General features: G+C 37.2%; 9 protein-coding genes across 9 annotated transcripts in view; 2 read left to right on the top strand and 7 right to left on the bottom strand.

Moving 5' to 3' along the window:
- FDP41_009364 (uncharacterized protein) overlaps positions 1 to 697 on the bottom strand; it is a gene marked incomplete at both ends in the record, with an annotated part of 983 nt that extends 286 nt beyond the window's left edge. The window contains one exon of the mRNA XM_044713314.1: positions 88 to 697. Within this exon, the coding sequence (XP_044557175.1) occupies positions 88 to 697 (610 nt within the window). The remainder of the gene's footprint in view (positions 1 to 87) is intronic.
- Positions 698 to 779: 82 nt separating this feature from the next.
- Positions 780 to 3248, bottom strand: FDP41_009363 (uncharacterized protein; the record flags this gene model as incomplete). The annotated part of the gene is made up of 1 exon (XM_044713313.1): positions 780 to 3248. The coding sequence occupies one exon, from the start codon at positions 3246 to 3248 to the stop codon at positions 780 to 782; it is 2469 nt and encodes an 822-aa protein (XP_044557174.1).
- Positions 3249 to 3625: 377 nt separating this feature from the next.
- FDP41_009362 (uncharacterized protein) lies at positions 3626 to 6265 on the bottom strand (the record flags this gene model as incomplete). The annotated part of the gene is made up of 2 exons (XM_044713312.1): positions 3626 to 5947; positions 6083 to 6265. 2 exons carry the CDS (start codon positions 6263 to 6265, stop codon positions 3626 to 3628), a joined length of 2505 nt encoding a protein of 834 aa, XP_044557173.1.
- Positions 6266 to 7426: 1161 nt separating this feature from the next.
- FDP41_009361 (uncharacterized protein) lies at positions 7427 to 11696 on the top strand (the record flags this gene model as incomplete). The annotated part of the gene is made up of 5 exons (XM_044713311.1): positions 7427 to 7556; positions 7687 to 8679; positions 8733 to 8982; positions 9036 to 9071; positions 9203 to 11696. The coding sequence occupies 5 exons, from the start codon at positions 7427 to 7429 to the stop codon at positions 11694 to 11696; spliced, it is 3903 nt and encodes a 1300-aa protein (XP_044557172.1).
- Positions 11697 to 11723: 27 nt separating this feature from the next.
- Positions 11724 to 14364, bottom strand: FDP41_009360 (uncharacterized protein; the record flags this gene model as incomplete). Its single annotated transcript, XM_044713310.1, has 2 exons — positions 11724 to 13687; positions 13749 to 14364. 2 exons carry the CDS (start codon positions 14362 to 14364, stop codon positions 11724 to 11726), a joined length of 2580 nt encoding a protein of 859 aa, XP_044557171.1.
- A 550-nt stretch (positions 14365 to 14914) lies between these two features.
- On the bottom strand, positions 14915 to 15928 carry FDP41_009359 (uncharacterized protein; the record flags this gene model as incomplete). The annotated part of the gene is made up of 4 exons (XM_044713308.1): positions 14915 to 15363; positions 15413 to 15438; positions 15657 to 15816; positions 15904 to 15928. The coding sequence occupies 4 exons, from the start codon at positions 15926 to 15928 to the stop codon at positions 14915 to 14917; spliced, it is 660 nt and encodes a 219-aa protein (XP_044557170.1).
- Positions 15929 to 16261: 333 nt separating this feature from the next.
- FDP41_009358 (uncharacterized protein) lies at positions 16262 to 17617 on the bottom strand (the record flags this gene model as incomplete). Its single annotated transcript, XM_044713307.1, has 1 exon — positions 16262 to 17617. One exon carries the CDS (start codon positions 17615 to 17617, stop codon positions 16262 to 16264), a length of 1356 nt encoding a protein of 451 aa, XP_044557169.1.
- A 182-nt stretch (positions 17618 to 17799) lies between these two features.
- FDP41_009357 (uncharacterized protein) lies at positions 17800 to 18525 on the top strand (the record flags this gene model as incomplete). Its single annotated transcript, XM_044713306.1, has 1 exon — positions 17800 to 18525. One exon carries the CDS (start codon positions 17800 to 17802, stop codon positions 18523 to 18525), a length of 726 nt encoding a protein of 241 aa, XP_044557168.1.
- Positions 18526 to 18590: 65 nt separating this feature from the next.
- FDP41_009356 (uncharacterized protein) lies at positions 18591 to 20003 on the bottom strand (the record flags this gene model as incomplete). The annotated part of the gene is made up of 2 exons (XM_044713305.1): positions 18591 to 19817; positions 19905 to 20003. 2 exons carry the CDS (start codon positions 20001 to 20003, stop codon positions 18591 to 18593), a joined length of 1326 nt encoding a protein of 441 aa, XP_044557167.1.
- Positions 20004 to 20682: the final 679 nt, after the last annotated feature.

The following is a 20682-nucleotide window of genomic DNA, read 5'->3' as shown; positions in this document are numbered from 1 at the left end:
TCACACCTCGATTTTCTTCCTCAAATTCAAATGTGTATTTGTTGCGAAGAATGCTTTTCCCCTTCGACGGCAACAATGCAAAAATACTTGTCACTTGATAATACACAACTTCGTCAACAAATTCCAATAATTCCCTCTCGTTTAACATTTCAAGCTTTTTTCGAATATTTGAACCTCTAAAGTGATCTAAAATCAATTCAAAGTTGGCATTTGGTCTATCAATAAAGTATGCATGATCATGTTCTTCCGCCTTGGGAGTAAAATAATCACTAAAATAGGCTGTAAAGAACGTATCCTTCTCACTCAATAACGAATTCAATGTGGTTGCAAAAATAGTACCACCAACATTTAATTTTACCATCTCATTCTGTTTGAATCGGGAGGCAATGGTGGTTGATTTTGCAAGTTTTTCTTCAATCTCTAAAATTCGTAGTTCTCGTTCATCCAAATCCAACTTTCGTTTGGTTTGATCTTTCATTTGAAGAAGTAATTGATCGTTCTTCTTTTCAAGTTCTTTTTCAAACTTCTCAGCAGCTGCTTCTCGTTCTTGTAATTCTTTTTCCTTTTGTTTCAACTCTTGTTCTTTCCGAATGAGCCATTCCATAGACAAGTTGTTGTTGTTATTATTGCTGCTGATGGTATTAGTTGTTGGTGTTATTGTTGATGGTTCACCATCTCTTGAATTGGATTGAATCATTTTTTAATAGTAAGAGAAGAACTCAGAACACCACCACTGAAAAATATAAATTAATAAACTGATCTTGTGGTTGTTGACAAATTTATCTCTTTCTCTTCTTTGATTCTTGAGCTCGTTTGTCCTTCTTGGTACGATTATCGACAAACTTCATGACGGAACCAGGTGTTTTCTTACCCACCACTTTCTTTCCACCTCCAACCACATAAACTTTCCTTCTACTTGTCTTGACGGAAGCATTCTTGTACAATTTCATAAGTTCTTTCGACTTTTCTTGTGGTGTCAATTCTTGGCTCTGTGCAATGACTTCAGCCTTGTCTTTGACTTCCTTAATCTTCTTTTGAGCTCTGAATTTTCTTCTAATCTTGGCTTCAAGAACTGCCTTGATTGGTCTTGCATCAATTTCAGCCATCTTTCGTTTAATTTCATCGGCCTCTTCTTTGGTGATTGGATCTTGTTTTCTGAATGCTTTGACTTCATCATCAACCAACCAATCTGGAACATCTTCATCATTGAAAGCATATCTGTGGAATGCATTGTCAATAAATTCTCTACGTTCCTTCTTTCGGAGGAGTTTTTTACCAAGAGCCAATGCAGTGGCTCTCACTTCAGGATCCTTCATTTCTTTTGGCATGACTTCAAAGCCACCAACATCTTGTTTAGGTTGTTGTTCTCCGACCTTTCTCTTGTAGTCAGCAATGGCTGATTCATCTTCTTCGTCATCGTCATCATCATTATCAGACTCGGAATCAGAAGAGTCCACTTCCAAATCCTCCTCTGTAATATTGTCAATTCGTCCGAGTTTACGTCTCTTAGTTCGTGTGGCATTGTCATCTTCGTTGTCACTATTTCCTGTTGCTTCTTCCATTAGCACACTGAAAATATTTTGATTGAAGAATTGGTTTGCCTTAGATTGTTTCGATCCTAAATCTCGGTGTTCAATGAGGAGCGGATTTGTATTGGGTGCTCCATATTTTTCTTCTTCATAATTAATAGCTTCATAGAGTTCATTCTTTTGTTGTGCATGCGCATCTCGTGACTGAAGAATGCTTGCCTTGAATCTTCTTGTCTTCTTTTCCATAAGTTGTTGATAGAGAGCGTCTAGTTCAGCTTCCAAAATTTCGTCTCTCTCGTCTTCGTCCAATTCAATCTTTCCAAGTGCTTCTTTTTCTTTTCGTTCTTGCTCCTTCTTGAGCTCTTTTTGTTTCAAGTAGGTCTCATAGGCTTGACTTGTGACAGATGGATCCAATACGGCGTTTAACATGTCCTTACTTGAAATGTCTTTCATACGGAATAATGCTGTATCTTCATAAATATCGAGCATATCTTCTGGTCTTTCAGTTGCAGCTTTGATAGCAAGTTTCTTTTGCTTTTCTCTCAATTTCTTTTCCTTTTTCTTTTCCATCTTTCGGTGTTTATCTTTGAGCTCGTTTAATTCTCCCTCTAATTCTTCCTCATCAGATGGGAGTTCCATTTCGTCACTTGCTGATGCTAAATTATTTTCTTCATGAACAGGTTCCAAAACTTCATCTTCTTCGTCCTGTTCAATGATATCTTCGGTATTTTCTGCGTCCAATTCATCTTTAAAATCTTTCATGTTATTTCTCCATTTGAGCAGCATTCTGAAATCTGGTTTACCCAATACACGTAAGTCTTCACATGCTTCAATGATATCTTTGTTTGTAAGTGGATGATTTAAGTAAATTTGAGACGATTCGTCAAATTCAAGTTCGTTATAATCGACCAAAATCTTGATGGGTTGATCAGTCTCAATAAACTCTGCAACACTGCATTTCTTATAGAGCAATGTAGCTCCTTCTTCATATCCTTCTTGGTTTGGCTTTTGTTTTGCTAAATCCCTAAACGATAATTTCAATTTCTTCTTTTGTGTTTCGACATCCTCAAACACTAACGAAGCATCAAAGAGTTTAGGATCAATTTCTTTTGGTGCTTTATATCCAAAACAACAAACATAGATTTCTGCGGATGCATCTCTTGATGCTTTTGGTTTAGTTGCCTCAACTTTGGTAAAGAATTGATTCAAAACCCACATGAGAGATGTATAATCTTTAGAACGAAAGACTTTGGTGATAAATAAGCCTTCAGGCTTCAAGAACTCTGTTGCCATCTTTAAAGCAAACAAACACAATTCAGATTGTGAGAAGGCATCCTTGAGCCAGTTGGCACCAACATTGGGTGCACCATCATGAAGCACGACATCACACTTTTGTCCTCTGAGTACATTCTTAACCATAGTCATGGTCTTTTTAGTAGTGATATCACCTTCAATAGTTGTAACGTGCGGAATAGCTTTGATTGGACAAAGATCTACACCTACAATGGTAGAATTTACGGGCATGAACTTTTTAGAGACTTGAAGCCAACCACCAGGTGCTGCACAAAGATCCAACAAGACTCGTGCTGTACCGAGGAAATCATACTTTTTGTTGAGTTGAACCAATTTGAAGGCAGCACGTGAACGATAGCCTTGCTCTTTGGCCATATGATAATATTTATCAAGACGTTCTGCGTTCTTCTTTGTCTTTTTCACCATTTTCTAATATATATTGTTGGGATTGATGATGTTAATGGGATGATGATGATAAATTTCAAAAATCGGAGAGAGTCAGACGAGACGAGGAAGAGAAGACGGTGATTGTTGTTATTGTTATTGATGTTAGAGAGAATTTTTTTTCTTCAAATTAAATTTTATTCTTCAACATTTTTGAAGATGAATTTGGGATGAACAAATACCTCGAGGTGAAGCAAAGTCAATCATCGCACCGCATCATGGTTGAAGCAATCAACTTGTTGTCATTCGAATGACAACAAGGAAAAACAACAAGGTTGAACTTCACTCTTAAAGTTTTACACAAAGTTTTAAATTTTGGCCGATCAACTTTTTCCAGTGAGTGAGATTATTCAATTCGATTACTTTTTCTTTCTGGTTATGAATGGTATTTTCCTTCGAAACAAGTTCTCTAAAAACGAGAGTTTGGAGTTTGAAGAACCTTGTGATTCAGATGCTTGAGAAGGTGGAGTGCTCGACGTTGTCGTTGCAGAAGATTGAACAAGTGCACTTGCAGATCGAGATTTGGACAATGTTGGAGGAGGAGCATGATTGGATGACTGTTGCTGAGGTTGTGTGTTCGGTGATGCACGATGTGATGGAATTTGAATGAAAGATGGCATCGATGATTCATATTGTTGACTGTAGTATTGAAAAGGAGGATATTCGTATTCAGTCGATTGAACTCCTTTTCTGAGATAGGTGAGATTTTCTCGTGTTGAAGTTGCTGCTGTGCCTCCACCAATGGATGTCGATGAATACTGAATACCACCGCCACCGCCACCGCCACCGCCACCACCATTACGGTTGTTTGAAGTAGAACACGTTTGTTCCAAATGACCTGTGCTGTTGGATTGTGCTAAAGATGGATATGAACTAATGGCGCTTCCTGTATTCTTCTTTTTGAGAATGTTCAATGCTTGTGAAATTTTGGATGCGTCACTTCTTTGAGGATCACAATCTTGAGATGGCTCTTGTTGTTGTTGTTGTTCAAATGGAATATGTACTGGTGGTAATATGTTGGGTTTGTTAGCATTATTACCGAATGGAGATGGTTCGTTGAGAGTGACTGGCGAATCTTGCATTCGTTCGGCATCCTGTCCATGAAGTAATTGTGACAAAGGTGGAAGATAATCTCCATCTCTAACATATCTATTGAATCCAAATGGGTCAGACGATGATGATGATGTATTAATATTTAAGGAGCTAGGTCTGTTGTTAGTCGACCGGCCACTACTACCACTAGATTGTTGATTATGTACATGAGAGTAGGATGATTGAAATGCTGTGGTTGTTGTTGATTTATCATTAAATCCACCACTAATTCCACTACTACTCGTTGGAATTGCATTAGAAGTAGTCGTATGCATTGTTGAAGGTGTTGCATTCAAAGGGTGATGATGAATTTGAGAATGCAGATTGCTTGAAGTTGCTGTACCGTTATCGGAAGGAGCACTGCTGGTTGTCACAATTGTATTTGGTGTTGTCATGTTAAATGAGGAATTTTGAGAATGATTGCCACTAAATGTATGATACTGTTGCTGATGATGATGTGATGGAGAAGATTGTGCTACAGAATGAGCCGTTGAACCCAATCCGGAATAAGTCTGTCCTGACGCACTATTATTATACGAAGAGTTGTAAGGATGTGATGAATGAGTTTGCGAAAAAGTAGGTAATTGATGTGACGATGAGCTTGTTGTCGACATGTGACTTGGCGATTGTTGAGAATGTCCATAATTATAACCTGATGCATGATGATGGTGATGATGTGAATATGGATGCTGTGTATACGGGTCTACATGCGTGGTTGTGAGTGGTTGTGGAGGATAGTATTGCTGGCTATGTTGTGCATTATTGAATTGAGAAGAGGATGAAGGTGAAGCATTTGAAGGAGGCATTCGATAATACGCAGAAGCATTCGAAGAAATTGGTGGTGGAGGATGAACCACATGCTGACTTGGAGCCGAGTAAGTATAGTTGGTGGCATTCGTTGTATAGTTATTGACTGCAATGCCGTTATTCACAGAGGTCGATTGTTTTGGGATGAATGTGGAAACACCACCACTCGAATGCTGCCCAATAACATTATTAGTGCATGATGACGAAGAACCACCTTGAAGCATCATGGAGGGCATTGAAAATCTCTTGTTTCTATTCGCATCTTTTTTCTGTTGTTGGTTTCTACTTCTCATCAAATTGTCAGTGTTTTCATCCTCCTCGTCATCTAAAGCATCGTCTCCAATAATTTCATCCTCATCGACCACATCATCTTCATCCAATTCGTGTCCCATTAAATTTGCGGGCATTCCTCCATATTGCTTATTCAATCGTTGTTGTAAATCCTTGAAAAATTCCTCTTCGTTTTGTGACCTTCGATTTGAATTGGAGTTTCCTCCACCAAGAACTGTTTGTTCCAAAATCAAATTTGAGTTTGAGCTTGTGGCTCCACCAGAGCTCATTGCATCTCCTGATACAATGGAAGGAAGAGACCATCTTTTGGATTTCGTTATGGAGCTTCGTTTCGATCCACTTCCTCCAATAATTGTTTTTGGATGTGCTCGAATGAATTTAATTTCCTCATTGATTGCGTCAATTTTACTTTGAATTCTCTCTCTAGATAATTCGTCACTGTTCGGTAACATGTCCGTGAGATCTTGACGTTTGTTTTGCAATGCTTGAAGCTAATTTGTTTGTTCGTTTCATTGTTTGTTGTTGTGTTTTACACAAGGTCAAGTTCATCATCAAATGTGTCCATCCATTCACATGGAATAACCATTTTGGTCAACCGAGCAACAATCTTCAGCGATTCCACTTACCTTTCGATAGGGCCATCTCGGAATATCATTCTCTCTACAAATTCTCTTTAATTGTGTGAGCGAAATTTGCATGGCATCAGCAGCCTCCTTGATTGGAAGATCAAAGTTTTCCTGAATATCTTGAAAAGTAATCTCCTTTTTCCTCTTACGTTTGGATTTGACAAAGTTTGTAAAGTTAACCATGGTTATTGTTGATGGTTATGATGATGCACGAGAGGGTGATTGTGGTTTTAAAGTTTCGGTTAAAAGGATCAAGTAGTCGTAGTAATAGTAATAGTTGTTGTTGTTGTAATGATGATGATGATGAACAAGTTCCTAGAGTGGTGATGATGATGATGCACAATATAGATAGCAATAAGAAGAATAATAATAATAATAATAATACACAAAGTCGATGGTGATGATGATGAAACACCACCACTCTTCAAAGCGTGTATTCACTCTCAAGTCACTCAAAGTCTTTTCAACAACGGTATAAAATCTTTTCAAAACTGAACAGACAATTGTCTTCTTCTTCTTCTTCTTCAGCGTGTAATGAGACAAACAATTTGAGTTTTGTAAATTCTCTCTCCGCTTGTTTTTTAAAAAAAGGTTTGAAAGGGAAAGACTTTCAAAGACAACTTGCTGCGGAGAGCTTTTGCACGCACAACAATAGTAACAACACCAATGATGGAGAGAAGGAGGAGGAGGAGGATGCTACTCTCTCGAATCGTTGTTGTTCTTCTGAATGGACCCAAACGGTTTTGCTTTTTTTTGAGAGCTGACAGAAAGTGTTGATGAATGTTGCTTTTTTAATGGAAGTATTTCTATGTGGATCGTCAGTACCCGAGTTTGAAAATCAGTTTTCAATGATGGACGGGATTATGCGAGAATGGATGTTTTAAAACGAAATTGTTGTGACACTTTTGAGAACTGTCTTCAAAGGCTTCAATTGGGTTGTGAATGACAGGTGGCGTTTACTCATCACTGTTGACCTTTCGAACAGCTTTTGGGAAAAGTTGTCACTCAATGATCTTCAATGTTCCGCCTTGTCTAACGTTGACCACTTGGTCAATTGCCTCTCTGAGAGAAAGTGTTTGAGTTGCATTCCCGTCACAATCATGTCAAATAACAACAAGGTCTCACACGTGTGCTCCAAGATTGTTCTTCGCCAATGATTTGACTCTCTATGTAGGAAAATAATATTCAAAAATCGAGAAGGTTCTTTTATAACTCGTGAACTCATACGGTGATTGAGGTAATTCAATACTTTTATAATTCAGTTTTAATCTAAAACACCAAGTTAAGACCGCAGTGCAACATGTTTTGTAAAAATAGTTCAATTTTCCAATTTTTTTAAAAAAAATGTCTTTTTCTTTCCCTGTTGAAGGCTTACAACCCAAAGATGAAATTCAAGCCAATGCATTTCTTCAGAGATTTCCGAATTATGATGGACGTGGAGTGATCATCGCAATATTTGATACTGGTGTGGATGGTAAGTGGATGAAGGAATTTATTTGGATGGATCATTAATTCTTTCAAATTCTTTCATGGTTATTCAAAATGAATATCGTCTTGATGATCTCTTATGAACAATTAATTGCGGATTGAAATTGCAACAACAGTTGGTGCTCCTGGATTGAACGGAAAAACAACTGATGGATCCTACAAAATTGTGGATGCTGTGGATTGTACGGGTAGTGGAGATGTTGATTGTAAAACTATTGTGAAAGTAGATGAGAGTGGAATCATTACTGGAAAATCTGGAAGAAAATTAAAAATTGATCATGCATGGAAAGAGATGAATCCTTCAAATCAATATCGTATTGGTATCAAGAATGTTTTTGATATTTATCCTCAACCATTGGTTGACAGAGTTAAGGAAGAACGAAAGAAACAATTTCAAAAGAAACAAACTGAGAAAATTGTAGAATTGAAAGAAAAAACAAATTCTTTAAGAAATTCATCAAATGAAGAATCAGTTAAAAAACAAGCTTCTGAAATTGACAAACAAATTACTGCTCTAGAGGAACTCTTTTCCAAGATGTACGACGATACTGGTCCTGTTTTGGACTGTGTGGTGTTTTTGGATGAAAAGACTTCTGTTTGGAGAGCAGTTGTTGTTTCAGAGTCGTATGATCCTAATGTTAACATCTTTGAACCTCTCAACGAGGATCTGGTTATTGATTTAAGCAAGGAAAAACTTCTTTGTGATTTTAAATTGGAACACCAATATGGAACATTTACAGAACTGGATCTTTTAAATTATTCTGTTAATATTTATGATAATGGTAATATTTTATCCATTGTTGCTCCTTCTGGCTCTCATGGAACTCATGTCGCAGGAATTGTTGCAGCTTACTTTCCAGATCAACAAGAACTTAATGGTGTTGCTCCTGGAGCTCAAATTATTTCATGCAAAATAGGTGATACTAGACTTGGCACCATGGAGACAACTCTTGCACTTAACAGGGCTTTAATATCCTGTTATTTGAACAAGTGCTCCATCATTAACATGAGCTACGGAGAACCTACTTCACTTGCAAATTCTGGATTCTTCAAAGAAAAGGTAAATGAGTTGGTCTATGAACATAATGTCACATTTGTGACCAGTGCGGGTAAGTGAAAAAAAGAAGAATTGGTTACTTCACAATTTACATTCATGAAATAGGCAACAGCGGCCCTAATTTCACAACATCCGGTGCTCCTGCATCACTACAGGACGCATGTATTGGAGTTGGCGCATATGTGACAAGTTCCATGATGAAATCTCAATATGGCTTGTCAGAGTTGGTGCCAGATTCACAATTTACATGGTCGTCAAGAGGACCAACCGAAGATGGTGCCTTTTGTCCTTGGATTTCTGCTCTTGGCGCTGCTATTACTTCTGTACCTAATTATACTCTTCTTAAAAATCAAAGGTTTGTTTTACATATTCATTTTGATATAGTAATGACACGTATTCTTCATGTAGAATGAACGGAACGTCCATGGCTAGTCCCAACGCTGCGTAAGTATTAATAACATCACTATTATTTTGCTAAATCCACATTTAAAGAGGAGGTAAGTTTAATACAAAATGCTTACATATTTGAACTACTCAAATTCTCACAACTCTTTAGGGCTTGCATTATTGTACAGTGCTCTTAAAGCAGAGAACAAGGAATGGAATCCATACTACATCAAACGTGTGATTGCTAACACTGCAAAAATTAACATTGAAAACAAAGGTGAGAATGAACATTCACAACATCCATGCTCCATTGGTTATGGCTTGATACAAATTCTTAACTCGTATGAATTGATAGACAAACATCCTTACAATCCAGAGACAGACAATTATCGATATGAAATTACAATTCCTCAAAGAAACAATGCAAGAGGCATTTACCTTCGAGAGCAATATGAAACACACTCCACACAAAGCTACACAGTCAACATTGATTTGAAATATTCCAAAAAGACAAAAAATTCTCACAAGTTGAATTTTGAAAAACGTTTGAAATTAGTGCCAGTGATTTATCAAAGAACAGGAAATACCGTTTTTACAGATCAGCCAATTTCTCAAAAAGTTCCAAACTTCATTCGTGCTCCTGAATTTTTACATTTACCTGGAAGTTTTACATTCAATGTTCAACTAGATACTGAAGTACTTGACTCTGGAGAAATATATTCTGCAAGATTGGATGCCTACGACTGTGATCGGTTGTCGTTTGGTCCTGTTTTTTCTGTACCAATTACTGTGATCAAACCTGCTAAGCTTTCACATGAAACAGATCGCACAACTTTTTCAGATATTAGAATGAAACCCGGAGAATTGTACAGAAATTATATCACCACACCATCAAGTACTGTTCAATATTGTAAAATTACACTTAGAGCCGTAGAGATGGATATTCAAAAGATGTTTGTGCTGCATACGACTCAACTTCTTGAAAAAGAGGCCTATTCTTTACATGACACAAGAAAATTTATCAACCTTTCAAAATCGGATGTGAGTTCACACTTTATCAAAACACTCCCCAACAGAACCTTGGAATTGACAGTGGGTCAATTTTGGAGCTCTCCAGGAGAATCAATATTGACAGTCGAAGTTGAATTTTTCGGTTTTGATTCTATCAGTGCCTCAAACGATGAAGTGTTTTTCGATGGAGCTGAATTTACAAAAAAGATTCAAATTAACCCTTCATTACGTAATATGGAAATGCAACTGAGTGCCAAGCTTGATAATTGGAAAGAAGTTTTGACTCCTGTGAATAGTGAAGACGAAAAGTTGATTCAGATCCAAAATGATCAAAGAAACACCTATTTCGACAGTGGAAAATGCAGCTACAACATGATACTCGAATATCATCTGAAAATGTCATCTGAACATGAAATCACTCCAAGCTTACCCCAAATTTCAAACTGTCTCTATGAATCAGAATTAGAAGCAAGAATGATCATGGTCTTTAACAAGAGTAAGCGATTGCTCAAAGTTGTGGATTATCATCCGAAAAAGTTCAAACTAAAGAAAGGAGACTATGTGATTAGAGTTTTGCTTCGCCATGACTCGTTACCCTTGTTACAAAAATTTAAAAATCATCCCATTGTCATTTCACATGCACTAGCTAAACCTCTCTCATTGAAATTTTACAAGAATGCGAATGGACCTCTCTCAGATACCAACAAACAAGATGAAAAATTCAAAATGATCCATGGAAGAAGCAATACTTTTGTGTTGGGATACACTGGTGTGGATACCAAAGATCTTCCGAAAGAGGTGAAAGCTGGCGATCGTCTCACTGGTAAATTACAGTATCAAAGTGCTGAGACGGCATATTTGTCGCTCACCTTTGTCGTGCCACCATCATTTGTAAGCTCTGAAAAATCTTCAACAACTTCTGAAAAGGAGAATAAGGCCGACAAGAGAACTCCCGAAGACAAGTACAATGATTATGTGATGGAACAAAAATTGTCGTATTTGAAAAAGCTGAAAGCGGAGGCATTACCTTTTGTGGACAAAATTCTTTCGGAAAATCCAAAACATTTGAATGCACTGCTATTGAAACTTGATATATTGAAAGATCAGTACAAATCTCAGAAAGATAACAAAAGCATTCATTACCAGAATATTTGTGAACTTGTGGACTCTATCTTCCAAGCTATTGATATGACAACACTCGCTCTCCATTATGGTACTCTTCCTAAAAACAAAACAAAGAATGAAAATGAGGAATCTGAATTAGAAGCTCAGGAATATCAACTTAAATCGAAAGAAATGGACAAACAGAAAGATGCTTTGGTATCTTGTTTGCAACTCAAATTAGAAATTTTACTGGACCAAAATAATGGACTGGAGATTACAGAGCGGGATAAGCAAATCAAAGATACCATGAAATCACTCAGGCAATGGATTGACCCCACGGAAAAATGCTTGCTCTTGGATGTTCAGTATGATTTCTATTTTAAACAGTACTCTGTGGTATTACAAAAAGTGATTAAGTCGTTGACAGGAGATGCAACTTCTGAGAATGAAGTCAAATTATTTGACATCCTTATATCAGTCACTAAGGAGCTTGGCTTCTCTCATTGGCATACTTTGCTATCAAGTATGAAAAAATCCAAATATCCTGATGAATATCCTCTATTTTAACCTGAATTTTGACATCTTAATAAATTATCAATTATTATAACGAATCTCTTCCTCCCCGGTGCTCCAATTTGGGCTCAAATTCTCCACATCAGACAACGAAGGGAACACTTCGCTTAACGAATAATCCAATCGTGTATGATATCGGGCTAGCATGCGATGAAGAGAAACCGTGTTTTGATCATCCTTAGCGTATTGATAGAGTATTCTCATCACCTTCAGTAATCTTGGAGCAATACGATCATTCGCATGTTGAATCACATAATCCTCCAGTTGAGAAATTGATGCCTTAATGACATCAAACAATGCATACTCCGCCATAAAATCAAATTTTTTCCCTAAGATGAACATTGATTCAAATTCCTCCGCTTTTTCATCCTGTTCTTGAGTCTGTAGTTCGTTCATCCAATCAGAATCGTCTATGACTTTTTCATTTGCAACTTCAAAAATAGTTGAAATTACAGGTTCAGCATTCAATTCATTATATATTCCTGGGTAAATCAACAATCTTTCAACAGGTCTCACAATAAATTGCTTGCTTGTATCGTCGTCAAGTGTGGAGCTATCTACCAGTATTTTGCAACCCAAAACGTCGGCTAATCTTGTCATTTTCTTTGCATTTTCTGCTAAGCCTCCAACCACAAAGAATGATCTAAACAAAGAGCATCCTAAATTTCCTGCATAGGTCTTTCCAGAACTAATACCAATTCTGCACTTAATTTTGGCAATGCCACTAGTGTCGTTAATATTGGAAATAATCTTGGCAAATTTAAGGGCTACTTCGAGTGCTTGCAAGTTCACGCTTTTTTTAGGAGTTGATTCTGGTGAAAGATTCAACTGATATTCGTCCACTGAGAGGGTCTGAAAATCTGCTTGAAAAATTTTTGCTATTGTGCATAAGCCGTAACTAATTTTGGAAAAGATGCTGGCGATTTCATGAGATGAATTTTTGGCCACTAAATTAGACAGCCAAATTCTTACGACAGCACTCTGTCGTGCCGTCAGTCCCATTTTAAATAGCGAGTTACCTTTGTTCTTAGTCCCAGTTAATAATGTAGAAGCGCTTGAAAGAGAATAGTTGACAGATCCAGTGTCACTTTGTTCGGCGGGGATTATTGGGATAATATCGTTGGTCGAGGTTGGATTCGGGTGAAATTCTTTGTTGTAGTTTTTGATTTGTACAAATACGCTCTCTGGAATGAATGTCTTAATTTCATTAAGCCAAACAACCATATCGTGAAGATAGACAAACATGTTGTCGACTTCTTTGAAAACACTCGAAATAAATTCCAAATTTTCAAAGTCCATTGTCTTAATCTTGCTGAACTGTTTTTCCAAATGTCGCAACGGAGCTGTGGTAGTATAACCAATACATATTGCTACGATAATACCAAGGATAGTTACAACCACAGCAACACCTACAGTTGCTCCTGTGCTGATATTTGTTGCGAATTCAATTTCACTTTTTCGTACAACAACAAAAACATTCCAAACTAAATTGGAAAGAGTGTACTCCAGTTTTAAAACATAATAATCAATCCCATTGGAAGAGATGGAAATGAAATTTGGTGCTTTTGAAAGGCTACCATAAACAGATTGTATCTTCTTCATCAATTCACCAGCTCTTTGGTCTTTTAAATCATAAATGGACACCCTAGAAATTCCGTCATCAGGTCTGGTATTAATACTACCACCAATAATCAAATCATTATTGGTCTGTGAGACTAACACATAGCCAGATCCAAGAACTGTAAGTCCAGAAAGAAAATTCTGGATCAAGTTCAAAGAAAGATTTGTTTTGGCCAAACCCACTACTCTTTTGTTTCCCTTTGCATACTCCACTGGATCGAATAACTTGACACAACAATATATTGTATAACCTCCTCCTGGTACATAATATGGCTCTCCTATCACATGGTCTGTTTGAAGTAAAGGAAATTGTTCAAAGCTATGAACCCAATAGCTTTGTTTGGTCGTGTCGTAATTGGGTGTCACTAAGAAACACCATTAAGACCATTTTAATGTTACAAGCGCATTATTATGACATTTACATACCTTTCAGCTGACCAGTGATTTCTCCATTTGATGCATTCACACTCATGGTATATAAGACATATTCATCCACTGGTTTGTAGTAATATGATAATACCTCATTAGGAGGAACACCAAACAAGTTGAACGTATACAATTCATCTTCAAATATCAGACCAATACCATAAGGATTGAACGCATTGAATTTGGTATAAAGGTAAGACAAGGAAGGGCGTTTGGGAATCAGACCAATATTGTAATCATCGGCGACTGTTCTTGTAGCAACAATGATTGGCCGAATCTGAGAGTCTACATAGGTCAGAACATTCATACCTGCAGAGATCATCAACTCTGTTGAGAGCTCGTTTAAAGCTTGTTTGGTCGAAACAAACGAGGTGAGCCATACCAAACATGAGCAGGTCAAGACTAGAATCGTGATGGTGAGCATGATAAAGATCCGTACTGAAAAGCATCCAGAACAGGGGAGCGAGTGCTTTTTTGCAATTTCGTTCTTCATGGAGGGGTGATGATCTTCAAGCGCAATGCTTTCATGATTGGTTTGAGCCGCCATCGATCCTTCTCCGCTCTCTTTATTACAAATGCTGTCGGTGCTGGCAACGGGCTGTATTTTCATGGGCATGAGGCTTTCAAAAGGGAAATTTAAGCTTGATGCGAGCAAGATGATCCGATGGTCAAACCAAATTATCTTCTTCTTCTTCTTAACATATATAATATGGTACAATAAACCTCAAGAGTGTTGTATGCTTAGTATAGCAGCTCAAACCAAGTTGCTTGGTTGTGTAGTGTTTCGGCGCTCAGCAACGAGGTGGTGCGAGGACAGTGTTTTTGGATTTTTTTTCCTTTCTAAGCTGTCCTTGTTGTGTTGAAGAGATTTCAGATTGCAAATCGGTTGTTGGTTTTGGTCGTGTAAAGAAACAGCTTGTTTTGGCGTTGGAAGGAACTGGCTAAAAAGAGAATCACCAACACAAGGTCCAAAAATCTTGCCCTAGCAGTAGAAAATGGATGGCTTTGAGGTGAACATGTCACCACCTCGATTTAAAGAATCAAAGCGAGGTGGTTCTTAGATACAACTACACTTGAATGAGTGTCTTTTATTTTGATAGATTAAGGAATGTCTTCTTAATAATGTTATTTACAACAGCGAGTCGACACGTGCTCGAAAAAACAAATTAACAAGCACAGCCACCACCACTGCCTCCTTGTTGTGGTTTTGTACCTGGCTTTTTGTCATCATTGGTATCGTCAATAATAACTTTATCAGTTGGGCCAATGGGTACGTCACCAGTGGTCTCTTCTGTCTTCTTATTCTTTCGGCTTTGTGTCTTATAAATTTCTTTCAAAAGAGTTGTGAAAGCCTCGTCGACGTTTGTCGAATCCAAAGCAGAAGTTTCCATGAAAGGAACATTATGTTTCTCAGCGAAAGCTCTTCCTGTTGCAGTTTCAACTTGTCTCAAATGATTCAAGTCACACTTGTTTCCAATCAAGATATTGATACATCCATTTTCACCTTGGTTTTCAATTTCCTTGAACCATTTTTCCAAGTTATCAAAGCTTTCTTGATTGGTAATGTCATAAACAATGAGAGCTCCGTTAGCACCTCTGTAGTAAGCAGCAGAAACTATCAAAAGCAAGATAATAATCCGGTTGATACAAAAGTATACACTTACTTGCTCTAAATCGTTCTTGACCAGCACTGGTATTACGGAAATATAAAATGATGAGTTTTCATCAGTTGACAAGTAATTGACATCCCGTGTAGTAGCAAATACAGAATTCACAAAGTATTTCGATACATGGAAATATTATTTTAAAAAAGTGAATTGGAATGTATAAAAACGAAATAGTAATAGAAATAAGAAACAAATATCAACACGATGATGAAAGAAGCAACAACAAAATAATAAAACCTACGTGTCCCAAATTTGTCCCTTGATAGTGACACCATCGTATTCAATTGATTTGGCACCAAACTCAACTCCAATGGTTGGTTTGGTATCCTTTGTGAATTTGTTTTGAGTAAATCTAGTGATGAGGTTGGATTTTCCAACACCGGAATCGCCAATAACAACAACTGTTGTATCAATCCGAACATTTGATGGCAAACAACAACAACAATAACGGGACTATTAATTTTCATCATCGTGATGAGAATATTTACCTTTGTATAAAACGTCGCAATCCATTTTTATCAATTAAGAATTGTTGATGATATTCTCCTGATGAACCAAACAATAACCGACTGGGAAAGAAAAATCGACGAGAGAGTAAGAACAATCGACAACGGTTCTGGCGATAAATTTTTTGACTTGTCTCCAAATTTATTTTGGTGATGCCCACCCACAATTTGGAAGGTGGGAAACTGCAACGGCTGAGAAATTGAGTAGTTAGTGGTAACAACAGAAACACTAAGTACTACTGTCTCTGAACCATACAGTCACTTATTGTTCGAATGGTCGTGTATTTTAACACCTCAGTGCAAGTGAATTAAAATTCATGTCTCAAGAGGTGGAAGTATTTCATAGAGTGACCCTTGTATGAACCTCGAGAGAGAAATTCAAACAGGATCGACAGGTGATGAGATTCTTGTGTTGTTTGAGTTTGATGAATGATTCCCCAAAAACATCTTTGCTCCATAACTTTCCACAACAAAAGCACGAAACAAAATAAGGTGATGATGGTGACTTGGTGGTCGAATTATTTTGAGAGAAGGCCATCTCTGGAGCTTGTTGAGCTTGGTGAGCAAGGCAAGCTTTCCACAGCTCCCCTAATGTTGGTGAAATCTGGTGGACAGCAAATTCTTGAACATTACTTCCTGTCATGGCTACTGAATGGTGAGGATATCCTTGCCAGGGTCTATTCCAGTCCACTGCGGGGCTTGAGAAAGCTGGAACAATGATAAACTGAGGAACACGGCTCAAATCTTGGTCATCGTTGAATTTAACGTCGTCATTATAGGATGACCAAGGATAACATTCATCTAACCAAGAATCGGTTCCAACTAGGACACACACTCTTCCCAATCCTTTTGCATTGAAACAAAAATTGTTTGCATTGATGTGTACACTTTTGTTACGTTTTGTCAATAGATGATATTCGTCCTCAGAAGGAAATAATTTTGTGCTAACGTGTGCAATATTTCCAAACGGGTCATACACGACACATTGATTGTAAAGTCCGTCATTGGTTAGTCGCTTCATTTTAGAGTTGTACTCGATTTTAGGTAAATAAATACTGCCGGCAACCACATAAGCTCTTCTTTGTTTAGCTATCTCTGAAAAAGTTTTGTCATAAACCTCAAACATTGCTTGAGACTTTAGCTTGTAGATGCTTCGATAAATCAGTCCCTCCCAAGTCACAAAACTAAATAGATTTGTCAGATGTCTAAGGTCAATAAAATATGAAAAACATTCCACTATGAAATATCTCATAAATTGGATAATATTAGCTGCTGCAATAAAAATCATTGCTATTAATTGAGATGGAATTAAAAATATAAATGGCTGTTCATTGAGAGCCACTAGCCAAGCTCCAATCAATTCTGGAAATATAATAATCTCTGCGTCATGTTTAATCGTTCCATGATTGTTTGTTATAGAGTTTGTAATTATTGACGTTTCATTATTAATGTTTGATATATCCTTCACCTCTGATTCACAATGAACAGAATTCGCATTAATATTTTCAGTAATTGTCTTTTTCTTTACAGCCTCTTCCAAAAATTGGTTCATTGAGTTTTGAAAAGTATTCTCATTCTTGTAGCAATCTTGTGAGAGGCCATTGATATGGACCAATACCACGTTCACTTGATTCTTTGTAGAACCGCTTTCCGATGATGATGATGACAAACGAGCGCTTACATGAGGATTGAACATTTTTTTTTCAAAAAAACGAAAAAATTGATTCGGTCAAATTCCTTGCAACCATCATAAAGCTGTTTTATTCAATCAATCCTAAACTGCAATCAACTGCAAGCCAACAACTTGGTTCTGCTTGTAAACAAATATTTATCTTAACATATAAATTGTAAATACGTATTGTATGAAAACCAAGGAATATGGGAGTAGAATTATCGACTTTTCAAGACGATGATGAGTACAGCCTTCATCATAGTTCTCATGGTTCTGGAAAACTATTAATGTATTGTGGATGTCCGGTAGGAGAGAATGATACAAGCCGATGTAAAAATCCGCATCTTCACGTTTATCATCGACATTTGGAACACCACAACGACTCTTCATCGGAACCACAAATAAGCTTATTTCCGGCGGAGCAAACAAGCGATGTGCTCGGCGTTGGATGGACGTTGAGCCAACTTTCCTCGAATAGACATTACTACCAAGGTGATGGCGAGGGTGAACAGCTAGAGAAGGCTAATACTCCTTCTTCTCAACACAAATTCAATGATTTTGATTCCACTTGCAAAGAGTTAAGGCCGAACAAGGAAGGAATTTCGGGAGACCATTTCATGACTCATGGACATCCACTAGAAGGAGCAGATTTGTCTGATGAAGAAATGATTGAAAAAGTAATGTATCAACAATGTGTTCTACAGTACCATCTTATGATGTATCACTTTCCTGCTCCATTACCAGAATTTTATGAAATGTACACTAGACATATTGGAAGACCTTTTTCTGAGTTGCAAGATGAGTTTGATTTGAAGCTAGAACATTTCATTCTTGCGAATTACACTTTTCCTCCAATTGAGAAAGGGAAACAAAGGGAGTCTCTTTTAGATCAGTGCAACAAATTTTTGGATCATTGTCTACAGCATCGATAATGTCATTGAGGCAATTCTGTAATTCGATTGCCTTAGATTCGATAATGCCAACCTTCTTTGTTTATTTACAATGCTATCCAATAGGGTGGAGTAATTTTAATGGAAGAGCTGGTATCTGTTTCAGAAACAAGAGAAATATTAGAATCCTTCTCCATTAGGGGTTCAAATTTCACAAGAGCCAGTCCTAAAGATCCATCACGGGAACACATTCTTCCTGCCTTATCATTTCTGAGATTTTCTACACTTTCTCCGCTAAATATTAGTTCAGTACCTGGGCTTGGTAAATTGTCACCTCGAACAATAAGAATTCTCTTTCGAATTTCACCTCTATGATAGGTTCTAGTGGTTAATTCCTGACCGATATAACATCCCTTATCAAAGTGAATTCCACCAATTTGCTCAAATCCTGCCTCCATTGGAAATGCAACATCTGTTGGAATGTCAATTGCATTCTCGGCAATTCCACATAGAATCCGAACTCTTTCATAGTATTCCGCCTTTTCAGTATCCAATATCAATTGTTCTGGCTGCAATTCTGACTGAACATCTTGTTTGAATTTCTCATACTCACTTTGTGACTTGAAAAATCCATAAATCCTGTATCCGAGTACGTCCAATCGTGGATCCCTCAAACACACGACAGAATCCTTCCATTTGTACTTGAGCTCACCAGTTTTAGCTTTTAAAAGTGGATTTCCAAATAATGCAAAGACTTTGACAACTGTGGTACCTTCAGGTTGATTGTCAAAGCTTGTGACATATTTTTCAATTTTAACCTTCTTTCTTAGTACATGACTTTTCAAATGTGCAAATAAATCATCAGTCTTGGTTGTATCGTGCTCAATATAAATTCTGTTATTATTTTTCATTGCTCCACTTTCACTATCAAATTCTATTCCAAGAATGGTATCAAACAGAACTCTTCCTTTGGGATTTAAAAACATGGAAGGTTGGGAATTATGAAGAGCTAAAGATGTTTTCTTTGCATCATCTATGTGTAAAAGCCTTTTGGAGACATCACTTGTGACAAGTGAGTGAATAAAAGAATCAGCCTGCTCTCCTTCAACTGTCAGAACGCTCCTCTTGAACGAAATTTCACTAAAACAAAGCTTGGAACTTGAGGTGCTGAATAATTCTTCAACAATGTTCTTTCCATTGACAATTAATTGATCGGAAAGCTTTTGATTACAAAAAGTATAGAATTTTGAATTCTTTTTTGATTTACTTGTGGAGGCAGTGGAGTAATTTGTAACTTGTTGTTGATCATTGAATTCTCTTGAACCCATTTGTTGCTAAATTAATTTAATTAAAAACAATAATTTTCAAGCAATAAAATTGTATTTAATAAATTTGTATTCCGATCATCCATGAAACACTACCCTACGAGTCAACCACAATAATTGATTTCCAAATACAATATTTGCAGGCTTGCGAAAAGATGAAAGGCCCAGTTGAATGAGTGTTTTGTTGCGATACATTTTTTTCAATGTTTATTTCAAGAATCTTTTTTCAAATTTGGAAATATTGTTGGATTGGTTAAGCTAAACTTTTTTCATGATGCCCTAATTGTTAAATTTTTTTTAAACCATTCCATTATCATTCATAACGTTTTGTTGTGGTGGTGGAACCATCAAGTTAAGTTAATTAGTTGAAAACTGTACTGTGGTTGTTGTGAACGAGAGTTTGAACAGATTCTTGTGGAGTGGTCCTATTTGTCTCCACCTCTCCCTCGTCTTGCAATCTCACATGATGACATCATTTTGAGATCATCTCTTGTTGATGACTGGCACGAACTTGATCATTGGCAAATAAGGTTGTTGTTGTTGTGGACATTTCTTATTGAAATACCAAAAAGCAACTCCCAACACAATGGCAACAGTTCAACCTCCAACAAACATGACCTCGAAAGCAGTACCACCATCCAATATTCAAAGAGAAAGGAGGAGGCGATCACCTCCACGATCGAGAGAAGCATCCGATGGTTTATGTACAGAAATTCTTACATTAATAATCAACTCCAAAGACAATTGTCCAATCCAAATTCGAGAAGTTCTTTCCATGCTTAGCTTTCCTGCTTAGCTCTTGATTAGTTTCAGAGTTTTCAGCTTTTCCTTATTTTGGTGAGCTTTCTGGTTGTGGACGTGGAGGTCGTCTTTG

The sequence above is a fragment of the Naegleria fowleri genome (genome assembly GCF_008403515.1).
Source record: "Naegleria fowleri strain ATCC 30894 chromosome Unknown tig68, whole genome shotgun sequence".
In the NCBI taxonomy this organism is placed as follows: domain Eukaryota; phylum Heterolobosea; class Eutetramitea; order Acrasida; family Naegleriidae; genus Naegleria; species Naegleria fowleri.
Note: the sequence above shows the minus strand (reverse complement) of the source record. Positions and strands in the feature narration are given on the sequence as shown.